General features: G+C 48.5%; 1 protein-coding gene across 1 annotated transcript in view; it reads right to left on the reverse strand.

Annotated features, from left to right (window-relative positions):
* The window catches only part of ANKFY1 (ankyrin repeat and FYVE domain containing 1), a 55,227-nt gene that overhangs the window by 4,209 nt on the left and 29,790 nt on the right, over positions 1-21,228 (reverse strand). Inside the window, exons 9-24 of the mRNA XM_068977439.1 lie at positions 20,439-20,507; positions 20,033-20,232; positions 17,911-18,008; positions 14,286-14,517; positions 13,003-13,101; positions 12,612-12,765; positions 11,589-11,757; positions 10,647-10,765; positions 9,830-9,986; positions 8,720-8,920; positions 6,214-6,390; positions 4,218-4,365; positions 3,661-3,751; positions 3,233-3,357; positions 1,448-1,594; positions 391-481 (exon numbers count right to left, since the gene is read on the reverse strand). Coding sequence (XP_068833540.1) covers positions 391-481; positions 1,448-1,594; positions 3,233-3,357; positions 3,661-3,751; positions 4,218-4,365; positions 6,214-6,390; positions 8,720-8,920; positions 9,830-9,986; positions 10,647-10,765; positions 11,589-11,757; positions 12,612-12,765; positions 13,003-13,101; positions 14,286-14,517; positions 17,911-18,008; positions 20,033-20,232; positions 20,439-20,507 — 2,277 coding nt within the window. The remainder of the gene's footprint in view (positions 1-390; positions 482-1,447; positions 1,595-3,232; positions 3,358-3,660; positions 3,752-4,217; positions 4,366-6,213; positions 6,391-8,719; positions 8,921-9,829; positions 9,987-10,646; positions 10,766-11,588; positions 11,758-12,611; positions 12,766-13,002; positions 13,102-14,285; positions 14,518-17,910; positions 18,009-20,032; positions 20,233-20,438; positions 20,508-21,228) is intronic.

Genomic DNA, 21,228 nt, shown 5'->3' on the forward strand with positions numbered 1-21,228 from the left:
CCGGCTCACTCACACTGAGGCCTCTATGACTGACAGTCCGTGATGACAAAATTCTGCCCGTGATTAAGTTAAAGTGATCCGGAAAAAGCCTCTTGCTTTAAGGCTCAAGACAGGCTCAGCAAGAGCTAGAGAACTCTCACACTTGGGGAAGATGACGCGAGGCCTGACGGGCTGCCTAGGACGATGGACCCCAGCATCCCACAGGAAAGCCACCCGTCTGAGTGTCCACTGGCCTCCCTACGTCTCTAGATGTGGGCAGGGTCCCGTGGTCAGGTTTTTCCCAGGAGAGCACCAGGCCCTGGCAGGTTCACAGCTTATCATGGGGAAAGGCAGAAGCAATCCGCAGAGGCCTCCTTATTTCTCTGGCGGGTGACTGGGGGTGGGTCTTACCAGTGATGTTTGCGCGTTGTGACTCCGAACTTGGCAGTGCACTCGTAGCAGTTGGAGCCGTCGCACCACGGAGGCTCCTTGGACAGCATATCTGCACCACAGCACAAGACCAGCTCCTGTCAGACGCTGACTGTGTGCAGCCAGACCAGGGGCAGGGGGAGAAGGGGACTGGACAGCAAGCAAAGGGCCACATCGCAGGGGGACGTGACAGACAAGAGGGTGACAGAGCATGCCTCCTTCCACTGTGCTTTCCAGATACTGTCATCTTTTTCACAAGTCGAAGATCTGTAGTGACCCTGCATGGAGCATGTCTATTGGTGCCATTTCCCAACAGCATTTTCTTACTTTATGGGGCTGAGTTACACTTTGGTAATTCTCATTATTATTGTATTTGTTGTGGTAATCTGTGGTCAGTGATCTTTGATGTTACTATTTTAATTGTCCTGGCATTTTTTTAGCAATAAAGTAAAGCATATATAAATACACTGGTTTTCAGACAGTGCCACTGCATATGCAACAGACTACACTATTAGGTAAATATAACTTTTACATGCACTGGGAAGCCAGAGAGCTTCGTGTTGACTTACTTCATCGCAATATTCACTTTACTGTGGTGGCTGGAAACTGACTGAGGTCTGCCTATTCTAACCATCACACAGGGGAGGAAAAGCCAGTGGGCTAAACCAAAGGCCATTACGAAGGATGGAAAGATTTGGCATCAGCTGAAGGATGAAGGGTGTGCAGACATGTAGCCAGGAGCGCTGGGGAGACCTGCCTGGAGCCAGTGGATTTCCTGTAGGATCTGGGGAAGCGGGAATCTGATGGGGCCCCAAAGCAGGACATGCTGTAAAGAGACTGCTAACAAGGACAGTCCCCAACCCTGCTCAAAGGCGCTTTGCGGGATTCACAGACAAAATCCTAAACTATGTGGTGCCTCAGAAACTACCATCTCAGATTGCACAGCAAGTCATCCTGAGATTTCAAGACCACCAGTACATCTGGGTAACAGACACTGCCAGCGTGTCTGCACTGACAGAACTGGATGCAGGCCACTCACCTAAGAGTCTAAAGAGCAGCTGCTTGGTAGCGACCTGGTAGTTGAAGATGTTGACCCCTTGGTTGTTGTTCACCCCCAGGCGGGCCCCCGAGCGGACGATGGCACGGCACAGGTTGGCATTCCCTTTCATGTATGCCAAGAGCAGCACTGGAAAACAAAACCACACACAGGGCTACTGCCCATCCAGGCCCAGCCTGGCCCTGCCAAAGGGCCAGCAGAGGATGGCCAGGGGCAGGACACAGCCCTGGCAGGACATTCGTTAGCAAAGTCCCCACGACACGCAGGGGGCCCAGAGCTCCGCAGAGGATCTGCAACATCTTGCAGCCAAGCACCAGTCATGAGCCAGGGTCTCCAGAGCGACTCTCCGGCTCCGGAGACACACTCTTGCCCATTCAGAGCTTTGCCACAAGAGAACTGAGGAGGGAGCAGATGCCACGGGAAATATGCACCACTGTCTCAGCTGCCTTCCTCTTGCACAGAACACTCTCCACACAATGCAACAAATTCTAGACTGGTGAGGTGTGCACACGGAGAAAACCATAAACCAGTGTGGTGAGCCTGCTCCAGAAAGTTACTCGACCCCAGGGAGCCTCTCTTCTGTGCCGGCAGTGGACACCCAGGCTCTGGCCAGCCCACCCTCCTGGTCCTCCCTATGACTACAGCTACCAGCAGCTCCTTTTTGCTTACATTTCACAGATACTTTATTTAAATTCTTTAATTCTGCAAATGGTTCACAAAAATTAGGTTATTATTTCAAAGGAGGAAGCAGGCATAGAGAGGTTACAAAATATACCTGGTCACCTTGCTGGAATATGATGGAGCTGGGTCTGAAACCACGTCTGTGTAATTCAGAAGCCTGTGTGTGAAGCACCTGCCTGCTTGCTGGCTCCTGGATCACGCTGCTCGCTGGAGCAGGTGCTAGGCCAGCAGCTCACTCCCAGGGCTGACCCCGCTGAAGCTTTTAGGCTTGCCACTGCTGGCTTAAAAACATGTCCATGAATCAAGGCCAAGAATTCTTCCCAAGGTCAAGAAGCAACGACCAAATATTTGGTCCCATGCAGAGGTTTGGGCTACCTCTCGGTGACAGCAGTGCTGTCAAAGGCCTTGGCATGAACGGGGACACAGCAGCAGTGAACAGTTCAGACAGCCCTGGGCTGGGAAGAGAGAGACTTGGGTTTCATCTTTGCTTCCTTACTTGAAACGTGGGAACACACGACATGTACTGCTTACCTTACATGGTTATTGTGAGTATTCAGGAAGAAAATGAATGCAAAAGTACATCCAAAGCACTATGAAAGCTACACAAGTTAACACAGTGATTGTGGGTGGTGAGAATACTACCATGAGACAGGCCTGTTTATCAACCCCCTCAATCAAACATCAGCCTTCATCCGTAGAGAACATGCCTTCTCTGTGAATATGTACTAGGGCCCATTTCCTCCTTCTGAAGCACCTGTGAGGCAACTGTATTTCCTCTCTCTCTCGGGATCTGAAGGCTTGGGAAGGGACCTAGTTGACTAGATACAAGGCAGATGAAGCCAAAAGAAACAGGTGGGCCAGCCTGTCTGGACATGGGTATGGCTTTGGAGCACTAGATACGCTTTAGATGTGCTTGTACCTAAAGTCAGACACTGCCAACTTCCGCCTCAGGGATCTGTGATGATACTCGCAGAGCCCAGCCAAAATGCACGGGGCTGAGTGTCCTTCAGTAATGACACGTGTGCCTGGGCTCCTGATTTTCTAGGAAGCAAGGAACACCGGACCGACAAGAGCCTCACCACGTACCTGTGTTTCCTTCTGCATCCGGTTTATCCAGAGGGTACTCGGGCATGCACTCCAAGAAGAGATCAAAGATGGCTGCAGCATTCTCCTTGCCATACTGTCCCAAAATGTGCAGTGGCGACTGGCCTCTGAGAAGACAAACTGGAAAAGTTAGGTGTGTATCTGCCATAGCCATCATGCATCAAAGAAATGGGACTGTCTGAACTCTATGATGCTGGATAAATCTAAAGGACACAACAGTCATAAAAGTTTTCCTAAAACGTATTTTCAAAAAGAAAAGTTCCAGGGCACTAAAGGCTGGTCAAGGGCCCTAGTGACCAGTTCTGCATTGGGCACCTGGGGCTCATGTAAGATGCCCGTGACCACCAGCTCAGAGGGGTGCACCAGGGGACATGGAGTCCCGGCCTCTGCCCTGAACCACACACACTCACCGTAGATTAAAGGCTTCAGCATCCACGGTGCACTCTGTCAGGAGGACCCGGATGTTGTTGAGTCGGCCATGCATGACAGCAAGATGAAGAGCTGGGGAGGAAATCCTCTTACAGCGCGAGCCCAGACGCACACACAGAGCATCTCAACTCTTCTCGGCCTCACAGATCTCCCACTGAATGGGACCCAGTCAGAGCAGCCACCATCTGCTCACAGAGCCCTCCTTTCCAGTCTTCACTGCCCCCGAGAATAAATCTAAATGCAACCTCCTAAGATTTGCTTTGTGCCTCTGCAGTTATCCAAAGGTGAGATTTAATGGTTTCACAAGAAGCCATTTGGGTTTCTAGGGTCACCATTCACATCAGGAGGCTGCCCAGGTGCCTGTCAAGGAGCAGGCTGCATGCCCAGCTCAGGGCACTTCCTGTCACAGCCTGGCCTCTGTAAGAGCCAATTTCTGGAATGGGGAACAGACCCAGCGGTGTGTGCTGCCCTGCCACCCCAGAAGGAAGGGACTGCTTGAGGCCCTTGGCATCGCACACAGGGAACACCTGGGAATTACCATTATTTCCATTCTCATCCACAGCAGCAAAGTCCACTCCATTCTCCAAGAGGACTGAGCAGATGGTGGGAAGGTCCTGCTGGGCAGCGAGGTGGAGGGCGGTCTGGCGGTGCTTGGTTAATTCATTCACTTTGGCACCTGCAAGAAGCTGTTGAAGTTGATTACATGAGCAGCCGCTCTACCACCACTAACCAAGGTCTGGCGTAAGGGGGCAAGCCTGCCAATCTCCTGCCCTCCAGGGTTTGACCTCCTGGCTAAGCTGGGAGCTAACTCCTAGGGAGGCTTAGGCCCACAAAATCTGTCCCAAGGGGAAAGTGGCAATTACCAAAATGTCCAAAAAGCTTCTCCTTAGGAGAAGGAAATGGCAGCCCACTCCAGTGTTCTTGCCTGGAGAATCCCAGGGACGGGGAAGCCTGGTGGGCTGCCGTCTCTGGGGTAGCACAGAGTCGGACACGACTGAAACGACTTAGCAACAGCAGCAGCAGGACCCAAACATACTAAGACTATGGGATATAATAAAACTACACAAGACTGCAGTGATCTGCACCGTCCTCACGCACAGTGGACACAAGGATGTCCAAGGAGAGATAGAGAAATGTGTACATACATACATACACACACACACACACTGAAGACGTTTAAAAGCACATACACCAAACTCAAGGCAGAGTTGGGAGTGAAAGGGAGATACTAACCGCTTTCTGTCCTTATGTGTTTTAAGTCTCTCCATGATAAAAATATACTATTTTTGTATTTTTTTTTAAAGAAAGAAGGCAACACAGAGAAGTGCAGAATCAAAGGAAGAAGGCCCTTTAAATAATATATATTCATTTATCATCCACTTTCTAACAAAGTTTCAAAGACAGCTGCTAATAGAAAAGACTACATAGTGAATAAATACTGTAGCATATATTTGAAAGTTGCTAAAAGAGTAGATTTAAAAACTCTCGGGCTTGCCAGGTGGTCCAGTAGTTAAGAATCTGCCTTTCAATGCAGGGGCCACTGGTTTGATCCCTGGTCTGGAAAAATCCCACATGCCATGAAGCAACCAAGTCCAAGAGCCACAGCTACTGAAGCCTGTGTGCCCAGAGCCTGTGCTCTGCCATAAGAGAAGCCTCTGCTTATGAGAAGCCCGTGCCCCACAACGAAGAGTAGCCCCCGATCAACCGCAACTAGAGAAAAGCCCACGCGCAGCAACGAAGACCCAGCACAGCCAAAAAATAAAATACGTAAATAAATCTTTAAAACAAACCAATCCTCATCACAAGAAAAACGTTTCTGTAACTATCAATGGTGAAAGATGTTAAGAAGATTCGTGGTGATTATTTTGCAAAATATACAACTATCAAATCAATATGTTGCACAAAATATACAACGAAACACAGTATGTTGTGTTTAGTTGCTCAGTCATGTCCGACTCCTTGTGACCCCACGGAGTGGAGCCCACCAGGCTCCTCTGTCCATTGGATTTTCCAGGGAAGAATACTGGAGTGGGTTGCCATTTTCTCCTCCAGCGGATCTTCCCAACCCAGGGACTGAACCCAGGTCTCCTACATTGCAGGCAGGTTCTTTACCATCTGAGTTACCAGGAAAGTCCAATATGTTGTATACCTGATGCTAATGTTGTCTGTCAATTCTGCCTCAAAACGTTAAGTAATAAAGACTAATGACAAAAAGAAAGAGAGCACTCCCTGGAAAGCGCCAGCTGAGAGCCTGGCATGGAGTAGGTGGACAGAGACATGATCTCGCCTCCTGATGCCCCCGCCTGCCTCTGCCGCCCACAACCTGCCTTCCCTCATGGCCTCACCTCAGCATCTGCCCCCAGGGCGCTCAGGACATGCTGCCCACAGACACACCTGCTCTCCCGAGTGTCCTGGCTGCTCCCTGAATTCCCACTGGCCTTTCCCAATTCCTGGCAAAACACCTGTGATAAGAGAGTCTCCACACATCCTACAACATGCTTACAGCTTACAGCAGTAATGTTTCAGGGACTCACCAAGTTGCGGACAATAATCTCCGAGCCTGCCTGGACAGCGAGGTGCAAAGGGGTCAACTTGGACGCATCTTGGACTCTGGAATTGACGTTAGCCTGGACGCTGATCAGAAACAGGACGCTTTCAATATCAGAGTTCTGAACTGCCACGTGCAGAAAATTCCGGCCCTTGTTATCCACCTAAGGCAACAAGTGGGAACCAAACTGTTAGTGGGTGCCCCCCGCAAGAATGCCTCCTGAGCACCTGTGAGCTGCACTGACCACCAGAGAGGCCGCACTGCAGTCCTCCCAACCCCAACCCCCAAATTACAGACCCGCTCTGCATATTTGTCCAGAGGACTGTGTGTGCATGGCCACATCCATGTGGTCAGAAAAAGGGAGCTAAGCCAGTTGCCCCGGCATCCTCTGCAGCAGGAGTGGACCTGGAGGGCCAAGCAAGACAACCTGAAGGACAGGGAGAGGAGGCCGGCAGAAGACTGGGCTGCACGGGGCAAGGCACAGGCGACGCTGGCCATGGGCGTCTCCTGCTTTGGCTGAAACAAACACCCAGCACTCGAACACCACAGCTGCAAGGCCAGCCTGACCCGAGAGCCGCCAAATGAGCCTTCAGAAACCTCCAGCAGAGTCTCCTCTTTCAGTGAGCTACAGGACATCAACAGTACGTCTCACTTTGTACCACTGATGTACAGCGGACAGCGGGTCATTCAAATCCAACCACAGAGGGTACGCCAGATACCAGGGCTGTTATGCCAGTGTGAGGGCTGGGCAAGAAGCAAGGGAGACACACATGCTACACACACAACACATTCCTTCACGTCACACACACCCCCATCCACCCCCGACACACACACACCCCCATCCACCCCCGACACACACACACCCCCATCCACCCCCCGACACACACACCCCCATCCACCCCCGACACACACACCCCCATCCACCCCCGACACACACACACCCCCATCCTCCCCCGACACACACACACCCCCATCCACCCCCGACACACACACACCCCCATCCACCCCCGACACACACACCCCCATCCACGCCCGACACACACACACCCCCATCCACGCCCGACACACACACCCCCATCCACCCCCGACACATACACACACCCATCCTCCCCCGATACACACCCACCCCCATCCACCCCCCGACACACACACACACACACACCCATCCACCCGACACACACACCCATCCACCCCCCAACACACACACACACCCATCCACCCCCCGACACACACACACACCCAGCATCCTGCACATCACACACACATCCACCCATCCACCCCCAGACACACACACACACCCAACATTCTTCACATCACACACACATCCACCCATCCACCCCCCCGGAAACACACACCCATCCACCCTGACACACACACGCCCAGCATCCTGCACATCACACACACATCCATCTATCCACCCCCGACACACCCACCCACCCACCCAGCATCCTTTACATCACACACCCATCCACCCCCCTGGACACACACACCCATTCCCCCCCACCCCCCGACACACACACACACCCAGCATCCTGCACATCACATACATATCCACCCCTCTGGACACACACATCCATCCATCCACCCCCCCCCGGACACACACACACACCCAGCATCCTTCACATCACACACACATCCACCCATCCACCCCTCGACACACATATACACTCAGCATTCTTCACATCACACCCATCCACCCATCCACCCCCCGACACACACATCCACCCATCCACCCCCCGACACACACATCCATCCAGCGTGTATCTGCGCTGGTTTCACACTACATGGGCAGGAAAAGGTGAAAGGACTGTCTCCATTCAAGAACATTTTACCCTGTGTGAGCAAGGGCAAGGTTAACACCTACACAATCAGTCACACCGAGGCAAATGCTCAAGAAAAGGGATGCATGGAAGCCTCAAGTACAAAGCCAAAGTCTTCATCCATGTTAAGACTTTTGCTCAGGTCCCAAATCTCCATTTCACCTTCATAAACGGCTACTCAGAGATCTCAGCAGTATTCTAAGAGCTGGATGGAGAGACACATATCTGAGGACTGACCTGACAAACCCACGTCAGCTCCCACCTCAGACCAGTTGCCACAGTCTCCTGGCCCAATCTGCTGCTGCAGGTCCACAGCTAATTGTCTAGAATGAGGACAACTGAAACTGCTAAGCTGAATCATGGCAGCTCCTCTAAAACCCCAAAGCTCCTCCAGGTCAGTTTAAGCCTTTCTAAGATATTCATTGCTAGGGCAAGTAAAACACCAAGAAAAAGCAAAGGGTGCCCACAGTTCTGCAAGATGAGAATTCCTGTCACCGGGCCCCCTTCCTTGTACACGTGGCACCACTGGGTGGCTGACGTGCAGGATAGAGCAGGCGCATTCCATCCAGCAGTGACCAGGCACCTGAATGGCCAAAACTGAAGAAACACCTTTATACGGAAGAGACCTGTTTAGTTCGTGACCTGTGTTTAGCCTGGGTGTCGCTTGCTCACCTGCTCGGCAGCCCCGGACTCTCGTTTCAGGATGGCCTCAGCCGCCTTGTTGTTCTTGCAGGTCATGGCGCAGGCGAAGGGGGTCAGGCCCTGCCGGTCTCGCATGTTCAGGTGGATGTTGGGGTGAGAAATCAGCAGCTGAATGATGACACCATGTTGGTTGCTGATGGCCACGTGGACAGGCGTTCTTCCTTCTGCATCCTTTGGGGACCAGGCACAGATTTCAACATCCAGGTGAAGATAAAATCCAGGAAAAATATGACATGGAAAGTTTTAAATCAAATTCAGTTCTGAGAATCAACACTGCCACTCTGAATCTCAAGTCATCTCTTCCAGAGGCCAAACACAGGATGACTGACAGCCACTCTACCTCCATGCCCCAGTAACCCAGGGAAACAAACACATTTGGTTTAGAGAAGCTGCAGTCAACCTCACCTTTAGGTTAAACCACTACTCATCTGCCAGATGAGTAAAGCAGCGCACACAGGCTAGAATGCTGAAAAGCATCAAGGAACGTGACTCAGGGATGTCCCACTGAGCTACTGAACATTTTCTTAAATACAGTACTCAGCTTGGGACTAGAACAAATTCTCAATGGCAATCTATAACTAATGGGGACAGGATAAGTTGACTCAACAAACCTTCTTCATTCTGTAGAAAGGACAAAGACACAGAGGAAAGAAGTTTTGACCTGGAATAATTACAATTATGAAACGGGCTGTGGGGGCTTCCTGGTGACTCAGTGGTGAAGAATCTGCCTGCAGTGCAGGAGATGCAGATTCAATCCCTGGATTCCCTGGGTCGGGAAGACCCCCTGGAGAAGGAAATGGCCACCCACTCCAGTATTCTTGACTGGAAAATTCCATGGACAGAAGAGCCTGGTAGGCTACAGTCCACGGGGTTACAAAGAGTCAGACACCACTGAGAAACTAAACAACAAGACATCTGTATGACCCAGGAGACAGTCACCTCCTGTGTCTGTCCATTTGGCCCATTGATGGTAAAGCAGGGGTCCAGGACCGGAGACTGCAAGGTGTCCTGACATTAGAGGAGATTTCCCTGATTCTGGGGTGACCATCCCTCTACCCGGAAAAGAGAGACCCTCCATACCTGTGCATTTACATTGGCACCAAACTCCAAAAGACACTGGACCGTCTCTTCCAGCCCCCAGGAGGCTGCCAAATGCAGAGGGGTCTGCCCATCTCTGGCCTCTTCCTCTCCTTCCCCATTAGCACCAGGCTGTCTGGGACTATTCACGTCGCAGCCACTGAAAGGAAGGGGAAGTGAGAGGAAGGCATGCTGACAGGCATGGAGCAGCAGCCTCATCCAACCCCACAGAAAGCCTGCTACCGCCAAGGACTGTAGTTCTTGGTCTCAAACACTGCTGTGTCCTGCTGCCATAGATTCTTCAGCAACTGGTCCTGGAGGCAACTTGGGTATCAGAACTCTTAAAAGCTCCCCAGGGGATCTGTGTGCATGTAAAGACCGAGAATCATGGCTTGAACGCTGTCCTGCACAACCTCACTCTGCACTCTCCCACACCCCCTGCACTCTGAGGCCGTGGAGGCTGTCATGGCTCCGGCATCGGGGTGGAGTCCGGCAGAGGCCATTCGGTCTCCTCCACACCAGCCTCTTGGTCTCACTGTGTGAACGGGTCTGATCTGATGACAGGGGCCAATATGGTTCCCAAAGCAGGAAACTGGCTTTGTTTTTAAGACTCTCTGATCTCGGCACACAAACTCCTTTCCTCATCAGACAGTCGAGTCCCTGGCTGCCCTGACCTGACAGAACAGTGACCCTCTCTAGCCTTCAATATGAAGGTCAAGCCAGCTACAGGCACGTCAAGGCTATAGTTGGAAAAAGAGAGAAGAGAGCCAGTGTGCAATAGTCCAAACAGGATCTGAAGGGATACCCAGGCCTCTCAGACCTGCGAATGAGAAAGCAGGCGATGGGCTCGTTGTTCTCATCGATGGCTCTGTGCAGCAGCGTCTGGAGGCAGCCGCTCGGCCCTGGGCCCCAGCACGTGGCGTCACAACCGTGCCTGACCTGCAGGGAAGCACAGGTCACTCTCAAACGCTGCCTGGCAAAGCTGAACATGCTTATTACCGTCTCTCAGCCCTAAGCTACCAGTAAGTACATTTTTCAGATAAGATCCAGCTGATAGTTAACCGGTAATTATTTTAATCTGTACCATTCACTCATTTTACAAACACTGATTAAAATCTGCTTTGGTGCAAGCTTGTGCACTAGGTTCTGCGGGAAGGATTTGAGAAATAGAAGAAAGATGTGTCTGATCAGCACCTTCTAAAGCTGTGTCCTCAGAAAACACAGACAAGTGCCTGCACACACGCACGTGCACACACACATACACACACACTCTTACTTATAGGCCCCAGTAACATATACTCTGCAAAGAACTGGTAATCTCAGGAACAACTGGCTAAAACCCTCAGGTGCAAAATGTCTTAAAAATCACATTTAAAGCCCTTCAGAAAACTGAATGAGCTTTCGAGGTTACGTCTGCTTTTGGGCTCTGTCTTCCGAATAAGGGGGACACCCCTGAGGTTTGAGAACTTATCACTGTGGTGATAAGCCAGCTAAGCCACCTCAGGAGACGACCCCAGAAGAGGGGCCTCAGCTCTCATACTTTTTGGTAGTTTTCTTGATAAAGACAGCCTGAGAAAAGACGTGGGCCCCCAAGAAGTTGAACCCCAAGTTTCCTGAACACGACTTTCAAAAATGCTCATTCCTGACCCAATATGCTACTTGGCAGATCTCCTGCTCGTTATGATCACAGTAGAGGTGTCAAATCCATCTCTGACACAAATCACCCCCCATGTAAGTGGAGCGGAAGCTGAGCTTGTCTCACCAGAGTGGATGCGATGTCCTCCAGGTTATTTGCCAGTGCAAGCCACAGCGGGGGGTTCCCCTGCTCATCCGGCACAGACATGTCAGCTCCTCGGGTGCATATGGCATCCACGACAAGGGGAAGCTGATTCCTGATAGCCAGCTGGAGGGCTGTCTCCCCATCCTGAGTCCTGCTGGGACACAGACACCAAAACAAACGTGTGGAGCTGGGATCAAATGACAGAGGGTGCCCTTCTGGGCATCCTGGAGGCCAGAGTCCACTGTACCCCAAACACGCTTCACTTACACCCATCAGTATTCTTTCAGAGAAATTCAACCTGTCAATAGCATCTGTCCCTACCGCCTTTTAAAAAAAAGAGTATCGCCATGCTATCCTGCTGCACCCAACTGCTCAGCACACTGAAGTCTTATAGCTGCTTCCACAGCCTCTGGATAAAACGCCACCCTGACCACCCTCTTGACAAACCACTTTCATCCATTCAGTCATTGCAGGTCAGCTGACACTGAAGATAAATTTGTTTAAAAACAAAAATGATAAAAAAAAATTTTACCTGTGTATTTTTGCCCTGCAAGCCTTCCCTCCTGTTTGTTTTTGTTTTTTGCCACACTATGGATCTTAGCTCCCCGACCAGGGACCGAACCCAGGGCCCCTCAGTGGAAGTGTGGAGTCCTAACCACTGGACTTCTGGGAAATTCCTCCTTGAGCCTTTTGATAGCTCATTTGTTGGAATGTTCTTCATTATTAAGTGAAATCCCTACTTAAACAATTGATTTCTGGATTGTCCATTTTGGTAAGCTTTGTGCCATACTGTGACCTGGTCTCAAAATGTTCAATTAAGACCAAAGTACACAATTCCCCCTTTGAGTTCCCCTTCTCAACACTGTACCTGCACTTTTTGAGAATTACTGTTTCTCTTCCTTTATTTAACAAGGAACAAAAATTTTCGCCACAAGTGAGGCCATGCGTTTGAACCATGTCAATTAAATGTGACCTGGTGCAGTTGCGGATGCTACTCCAGCCCACCTGACGTTTATGTCCGCCTGGTGCTCCAGGAGGAAGAGGGCACTCTTGCTGTCCTGCCTCTGCATGGCCATGTGCAGCAAGGTCTGCCCATCTGACATGGTGTCATTGATGCAAGCCCCGGAGCCCAGCAGCTGTGCTGCGATCGTGTGCATGCCTGCAAGAGACAAGCCCCGATTAATGCTGGCTCAGCTTCTCCCACTTTCTCAGCCTCTTACGATAGCAAACACACCCTCTCGACTTCGCAAGGCCAGCAGTTTTCCACATTACTATAGGCTTAACCCAAACAGAAAGGCTAGTCTACACAAACCATTAGCTCCAACCCTTCCACCTCCCTCCCTCGCACACCCACCCTCTGGCGCACGCCTGTCTGCAGCCACTGTCACTGCCTTACCAGTCCACAATGCCAGGCCCAGCACAGTCTGGTCTCGAGAATCCTTGAGACTGAAGTCCGGAATAATTTGCAAGTTGTTGGTGGCATGAAGAGCATTAGCTACATTTTTTAAAAGGAAAAAAACACCTGATTTCACCATCCCGTGGATCATATTCAAAGTACTCTAGAGAATGCAAGCTCAGTTTCAAACTGACTGACTGATCACTTCTATACAAAGAGAAGTGATAGACCTTGTTGTGGGAAGTGGAAGCCAAGACATTTGATAATTTGGAGCAAAGCTTATGAGGAAAATGAATGGCTGTAAAGGTTAAAACACTGGATGTTCACAAAAGGAAAACAGGCTCCACTATGGAAACACATTAATTTCTTGATTACCAAAAAGGGATCAAACAATGAACTGGCAACATTTTTTTAACACATAAGCCCTACCATCTTATACCTCCTGTGTGGGCAAAGAAGAAGGCAAAGCCTACCTCACACCCCACTTCCTTCCACAAGCACAGTGCTAAAGGATGCTGGCCTTAACAAGGATGCTGCTGCTGCTATTTAGTCGTTAAGCTGTGTCCGACTCTTTTGCGACCCCATGGACTGTAGCCCAGTGGGCTCCTCTGTCCGTGGGATTCCTCAGGCAAGAATACTGGAACGGGCTGCCACTTCCTTCTCCAGGGGATATTTTGGACCCAGGGATTGAACCCTCGTCTCCTGAAACAGGTCGTTTCTTCACCACTGAGCCACCAGGGAAGCTCCAACAAAGATGCAGGCAAGAGTAAACAAACTTCAGGGCAGGAAGGAGAAAAACTGGAAAACGACATTGAGGGAAACCAGCCTCCCACATGGCAGGGGCTTCCATGGGCCCCCTTTCTGGCTCCTCTCTCATGGTTCACTTGCCAGGGAGGCTCAGAGGTGGACGAGAGGGCTGACCGACTCGTGGAAGACCGGTGGTAAGAGTTCTCAGAGACAGTGCTCACAATGCGGCAAAGCTCTGCTCGACCTGCCCCTGAAGTATGTCCTGGGAAAACCCCCCAAAATAAGGGAGGGGAAGTACAAGGTTTTAACACCTTAACCCCACAGGTGAAATGGGCAGGCCCCATTCTACAAATGTACACAGGAAAAAACTGTTGCCAGAACCAGACTATACACTTATCCGGTTGGACCTCAAAGGATTTTTCGGGTAAGAAAACTCACCAAAAGGAGAAACACCAACTGTGTCACTACTCTAACCACTGTTCGGAGGTCACAGTGATGGGGAGTGACCTGCAGGGTCAGGACCCCCAAATTCCCACCTTTTTGCTCCAGGATGACAGACACCACATCCGGATGATTATAGGCGATTGCCATGTGCAGGGGCGTCTGCAGGTAGACGCTGCTGTCCGCTGAGCTGGGCAGGGACACGGCCTCCTTCGGGGATGGCAGGGCCTCCTCCGTCTGCAGGTTTGGGTTGGCCCCCTGCTGCAGCAGCTCTGCAGTGAGGTTGGCCAGGCCATGCCGACAGGCTGTGTGCAGCGGGGTTTCTCCCTGAAAGGAAACAAGTGGCCCTGGTCAGAGCACTTCAGACTGGGAGCCCCTTTGCAAAGGGATGAAGCCAGCCTGTGCGCTGTGACACAGGTCCCCAACGCCAGATGCAGCCCCGGGCTCATCCTGTCGCCGGTTCCATGACCTCTGTCCCAGGTGCTCCTCAGGTCTCCTTTCCCTCCCCCACGCTGTGCCATCGTCCCAGATTCCTCCAGTGTCCTCCCCAGCATCCTCCAAACGCCCTGGATCCTCATCTTCTGCATTCCCACCCTTTACTTTGCTTTTATAATTATTTTGCTAATTATAAAAATAATACATGATTGTTATTAAAGAACTCTCACAGATGACCTCCAAGCGTCACTAATGTGGTGCTGTCTGTCGACCATCACACTAAGCCCTGCATCTCTGACCAGTTCATATCAACTTCAGCTGTAACTCTGATGAAGAAAAGAGCCCCTTCTCCCACTTTTAAAAATTAGAAACATTGTAAACTGGCATTACAGGTACCTGATTCAATATTCAAAAGGTACAAGAGAATACAGTGAGAAGCAGCTCCCCCCCGTGCCTAGTCCCCATCACCCAGTTACCTTCCCCTGAAGGCAGTGTCACTGCCAGTTTCATATTTCTATCAAGTGACAGAATAGCCATAGGGAGACATACACACACGTATGTATGTGTGAATATGCATACATGTACACATGGAGACACACGTGCGGTTTTTCACCCAAATAAATGGAAACAACCATCAATACCCTGCTCTGCACCAGCTCCTGTTGAAGCTGCTGCTGCTGCTAAGTCACTTCAGTTGTGTCAGACTCTGTGCGACCCCATAGATGGCAGCCCACCAGGCTCTGCCGTCCCTGGGATTCTCCAGGCAAGAACACTGGAGTGTGTTGCCACTTCCTTCTCCAATGTGTGAAAGTGAAAGTGAAGTCGCTCAGTTGTGTCCGACTCTTAGTGACCCCATGGACTGCAGCCTACCAGGCTCCTCCGTCCATGGGATTTTCCAGGCAAGAGTACTGGAGTGGGGTGCTACTGCCTTCTCCAAATTGAAGCTACACATACTTATTGAACAAGTCGAGTCCAAGAACTTTACTTACAAGGTTTGCTGTGAAAAATAGCAAGAACCCACCTTCTTTTTCCTAAAAAAGAAAATTTTCTTTTCCCAAAGGGGGAAAAAAAAAAAGTGAAGTAGCTCAGTCGTGTCCGACTCTTTGCGACCCCCACGGACTGTAGCCTACCAGGCTCCTCTGTCCATGGGATTCTCCAGGAAAGGATACTTGAGTGGGTTGCCATTTCCTTCTCCAGGGATCTTCCTGACCCAGGGATCGAACCCGGGTCTCCCGCATTGCAGGCAGACGCTTTACCGTCTGAGGCACCAGGGAAGTTGCTTCCCAAAGGGAACCACTTTGAACTCCCTGAGCTGGGTTTTGTAATTTCCTTATTTCTACCTAACGACTTTTATTTCTGCCTCTTGATTTTCTGGGTCCTAGATTTCCTGTAGGATCTCACTGGGTGACAAGGATTTGACTCCCTCCCCCAACCAGCCCCAGGGGGCTCCCCTCTCCCCATAGAACCTCCTTCCCGGGGCAGCCCTCTGCTCCAGCCCTCTCCCCTACACAGCCCTCCTGGGTTTGCTTAGCTACCCCCATGGCTTCTACCAGGACCTACAAGTAGGAGACTCTCAAACCCAGCTCCCCAGCCCTGTGTGTATACCCAATTTTCCCACTGCTTACAAAATACTCCCACCTGAATGTTTAAAAAGGAGTTCTACAACCACAAAATAGAATTCGCCCTCCCCACAACAATTCCTCCCCTGGTCAGTTCCCTCCTTCTCTTCTCAGGTCCAACAACTCTCCAACCCTTGCCTCTGAGAGCCACAGAGGTCCCATGGACCATCACACTGCAGTTCCCACTGAGACCCATCCTGTTGGGTCCAAACCCAGTATGAGAGGTTGGGATAAGCCATTGCTTATCCAGATGATTCCCTCGTGGCTCCAGCCTGGACCTCCACTCTGCCAGCCAAAGGTGAGAAGGTACAGCTGGGAGACATTGTGGGCCTATGGGAGGATGTTTTTCAAGTTTGAGAAGCAGCAGAGCACGTCTATAGCTATTAGAAATGAACAGTGGGCGGAAGGGATGATACAGCAGAGAGATAGACAGAGGCAGAGACACATGATGGCAGGAACAAATCCAAGAAACCAGTCACTGGCGCCTACAGGCCATGCCATCATTCTAGATGGAGAGCAGGCCAGCCGCGGGTTTAGGAGCGGACGGATCAGTAGGTATTTAACGGTGAGAAAAAAATGGCTCTGCCCTCTCCCCTGTGCTTCCATGACACACTGGATTGTCTTCTACACCAAGCTTACCGTTTACTGCCCTGCCCAGCACTGTTGAGAGAAGTGCAACTGCATGTCCTAGGGCCTGCATCATAATACTGACTCCATCACTGACAAAGTACGTAACTTATGGTTAAGCCACTTAACCTCCCAGAGTCTCAAGGCTCTTGACTCTGAAACGAGGGATTTAAAGATGGTGTTAGTGTCTCTTCAATACATGCTGCTTCTAGATCCACTGTGAGAACTGAAAGGGATAATAACCTTAAGGCTCCTGGCACAAAGTAGTTATAAAATGAACATGATCTTAAAGTTGAGCACATCCTCCCTGTCTGAAAATTATAGAGTAAAAATAACTATCATGTAGTTTCTAAAGGCCCAGATGCTACACTAATAAACACTTAAATTTATTTTTTATCTTATATTAAAGAAATAAACATTTCTTTTTATCATATATTAAAGTATGATTTTTAATTATACTTCCTGAAATCAATGCTAAGCTCACTTTACAGATGAGAACTGAAGCTCAGAAAGGTCAAGCAATTTGCCTGAGACCACATACAGCAGAAAGGGAAGTGGGAAATCTGGTAAAGCCGGAAACATCTGACTCAATCCACCACCCTTTAACACTGCAACATCTGCCTTAGCGTAAGACGCAGACTAAATAAACATGCACACAGGAAAACCTTCAGTTCAGTCGCTCAGTTGTGTCCGACTCTTTGTGACCCCATGGACTGCAGCATACCAGGTTTCCCTGTATATCACCAACTCGCACCCATCCATTTTGCATTTGCTAAGGAAAACCTGAAAACCTTAGCAAATGCAAAATGTGATAAAAAATTAAGATGCTAACATGATAGGTTTGTGTCCATGTCTGCTAATCTATAGTAGCTGTGAAGTCCACAGTGTATTGCTTAGGACCTGACATCACAAATGCTTAAGAAGTGGTTGTGAATGAATGAACCAACCAATATTTGAAAACAAAAGCATCTGATACATGCTGGTTTTTAACAATGTCCACGTAGTCTTCTGCTTTGCCTGGCTGCCCTGTCACACTTACCCACTTGTTCCTGTGGTTGACGTGGGCACCATTGGTTGCCAGGAAAAGAGCTGCTGCCTCATTTCCTGCTTCAGCTGCCCGCTGTAGTAAGCAATTTCCTAGGAGAAAATGGGCATATTCATTCTTCTATTTGCATAAAAATTAGGTCAAGTTCACATTGCAACACACCCTGCCTTCCCCACCACCTTTCACAGCTTACCAGCCCATACCAGAAGTGGGTACCACTGAAGTCCACACAGGCCCTCTCTGTGTGTGGACCCACAGACTAAGATGAGCCTGGGTGGGGAGCAAACAGTTGGTCTAGAAGTCAGAAGATAGGCACTCCTTTCTGGATTTGCCACTAGCCACCGCCCAGGACCAGAGGGAAGTTACATCTCCTTACCCGGGTTGGTAAGAACATTTCTCAGCAGCAGTGTTACTGACTTCTTGGGCCAGCTAATTCTTTGCTGTGAGGAGCTGTCCTGTACACGGTGTGATGTTTAGAAGTATCCCTGGCTTCTGCCCAAGAGATACCAGTAGCCTTCTCAACCTTACTGTGTCAATCAAACTGCCAACAGTGTTGCCAAATGTTACTTAGACAGTGAGGGCTGGGAAGTCATCTCTGAGAACCCCTGGGGTAGATAACCATTCTGAAGACACTGTGAGCTGAAGTTCTATCAGAAAATGCTCCTTAAACACTTGTTTTACTCCTATAGCCTTAAATATGTTTATTCTTGGCCTAGAAATGTTTTAGGTAGCACTGCTTTCTAAATAAAAGTCTTAGAAAGAAAATCAATTTTTTTTTCTCCCTTTCCTCTCAAAGTGGTTTTAGTCCCAGAACACTGCTGTCTCTTCCTATTAAAATTTATGCCCTTTTTGGATAAACACGAAGTCTCATGTTCTACAGCTGTTATTTACAAGTCAAATTAAATTAAATACCAGTACTAAAAACAAGGTAAAGCAATGAGACAAAATACTGCTATGTTATTACATGTACGTGAAAACTGCAACAAGGAGAAAATAATATTCCTGAATTTCTATTAATACTCAAAGTATACAATGTAAAGTTGACAAAACTGGCAAGAAATGTTAACAATCTTGCCTGCAGCACAGTGTGGACAAAAACAAATGAATTAAATAAAATTCTGTGTGACAAGTAAGAAGTATGCATGAAGTGTGTTACAACAGCTATCACAAAGGAAAGCCATTATTTTAACTGAAAATTGAACAGTTTTTTTTTCATGGAGCACCATTTTTACTTGAAAGAATGACAACTAATAAGCTAGGTTATTCAAAAATGTCTTTAAGACATTTTCTTAAAGTGAGCCTCTTTAAGAAATGTGATTCTAAATAAATGATCATTTTGAAGATCTGTACAACCCAGTAAAACAAGATTTTCCAAACCACTAAAGCATGATGTTACAAAATCATGCATAGAGAAAAGATCCATTCCAAGCACATACAGGCCACGGATTTTAATATAACAGAGTACAAGAAGTTCATGATATAGCTTCAGACTCCATACTGCAACTAACTTTAATCCTTTGATAAATTCTGTTTGCTACAGCATCAAACAAATACATCCACAATTATCTGAAAAGGCTCTCAAAATATGCCTCACTTTTCCCACTACTAAGTGTGTGATGGCATATTTTTTTTAACCAAACAATGTAGCTCAGAAGACTGAATATAGCTGCAGGTATTAGAAACCAGGTCACTCTTCCAACTAAATTTTGTTTTGAAAGTGATTTTTCATAAAAAATGTTATACATTAACATAAAATGGTTTGTTATTATTAATACATATTTTAAAAATTTCTCAGTTTAAATTTCTAATATGGTAAATACCAAGGATATCCACTTAAACAAAAGCCCTTTGGGATATAATTTTTATGAGTCCAGAAAGACTGAATCTCACTGCATTAAACAAACAGAAGTGTTTCAGCTTAACAGACGTAACTTAGGGTCTGGCTCAATTTTTTGAAGCCCAAGATAAAGACTTTTTACTACAGTTAAAATTAAATACAAAATAATTCCCGTAACAGCATTCCTCTCAGTTTCTCAAGTTTTGGTAAAAACACTGACAAGTATTTCATGGAGTCTCAGACTCAAGCATCAGCTCTTAGGGGCCTTCTGTGCTTTACCTGTTACTGTATCAGGGGCATTGGTGTTGCTGCCACGCTGAATGAGCCTGGCTGCAAAGCTGTTTTCATCAAATGAAGTCCCGTTCACCACAGGGAGGTCTTCGAAGGGGTTTACGGACTGGTCGGAAGACACAGTGATGTACTGCACGGCAAGCCATAGAGCTGTGCTGCCCTCGTGGTCTTTCAGCTCTAAATCTAACCTGAAATGAGGAAGCAATGTGAACACCAAGTACAACTGTCTTCAGACACTTTGTACTGTCAACAGTCTCATTCTGAAGGACTTTTTAAAATCTTACTTTTATTTCTTAAAATTGACAATGCTAAAAGACATTTTAAGAGCATTATCTTTCACTCACAATCCCACCCTCCCAACAGCTCTTTCATCGCTCCAGGGCTCCCTACGTACTGTTTACACTGCAGCAGCTGATTGAACACGTATTCATTCCTGGCCATGATAGACAAGTGTAAGGGAGTCCTATGGGATGAAAAAGAAGGGGTGTCAATTCTGGACATGCCCAGTTCAGGACTACTCACAGCAGGAGGTGATTAGAATCCACAGGAAATTCCACATTTCTGCCACAGTCTTTTTCTACCCTGGTAAACCATTTTCCAAAGCCATGACCAAGCATCAAAGGATGAAAATGGATTTGATTATATGTTACAATTTATTCAGTAGCCAAGAATACAAGAATGAAAGGAAAAGACATAAAAAATACTGACTCAATGAATGTGTATATACTCACGTTTTTAAAACAGCAGTTCCTGCCATAGGTATGTCTACTTTCACCTGCCTATCCTCCACAATTTTGAAAGTTTTTTTCTTCCCACACTTCTCTGTTAGACTCAAACACATTCTGAGTGGCAACAGGCAGGAACTGACTAAAATGGCATTTTATCACTTGTCACTGCTTTTATTTAGCCCTCATGTGCCCTGAGGAAGACACCACCACAGAGCTCAGGGACTCCCGGGCTGGCATCTATCTCAGAGCTGGGAGGAAAAAAATTAAGGACAATCATCAGAAGGAGAAAAAAAAAAAAGGATGCAATTATCTTGAGAAATGAGATAATTATGACATTATATTGAGTCCATGGAGAGCCACCTTATGTAAGTACCTTAGCCATCACACAAATCTGTTTTCCTATTCCAGCAACCTCACGGCTATCTTTTTAGAGGGTTTTTCGAAGGTATAAAATAC

Source organism: Capricornis sumatraensis, chromosome 8, assembly GCF_032405125.1.
Source record: "Capricornis sumatraensis isolate serow.1 chromosome 8, serow.2, whole genome shotgun sequence".
Classification (NCBI taxonomy): domain Eukaryota; kingdom Metazoa; phylum Chordata; class Mammalia; order Artiodactyla; family Bovidae; genus Capricornis; species Capricornis sumatraensis.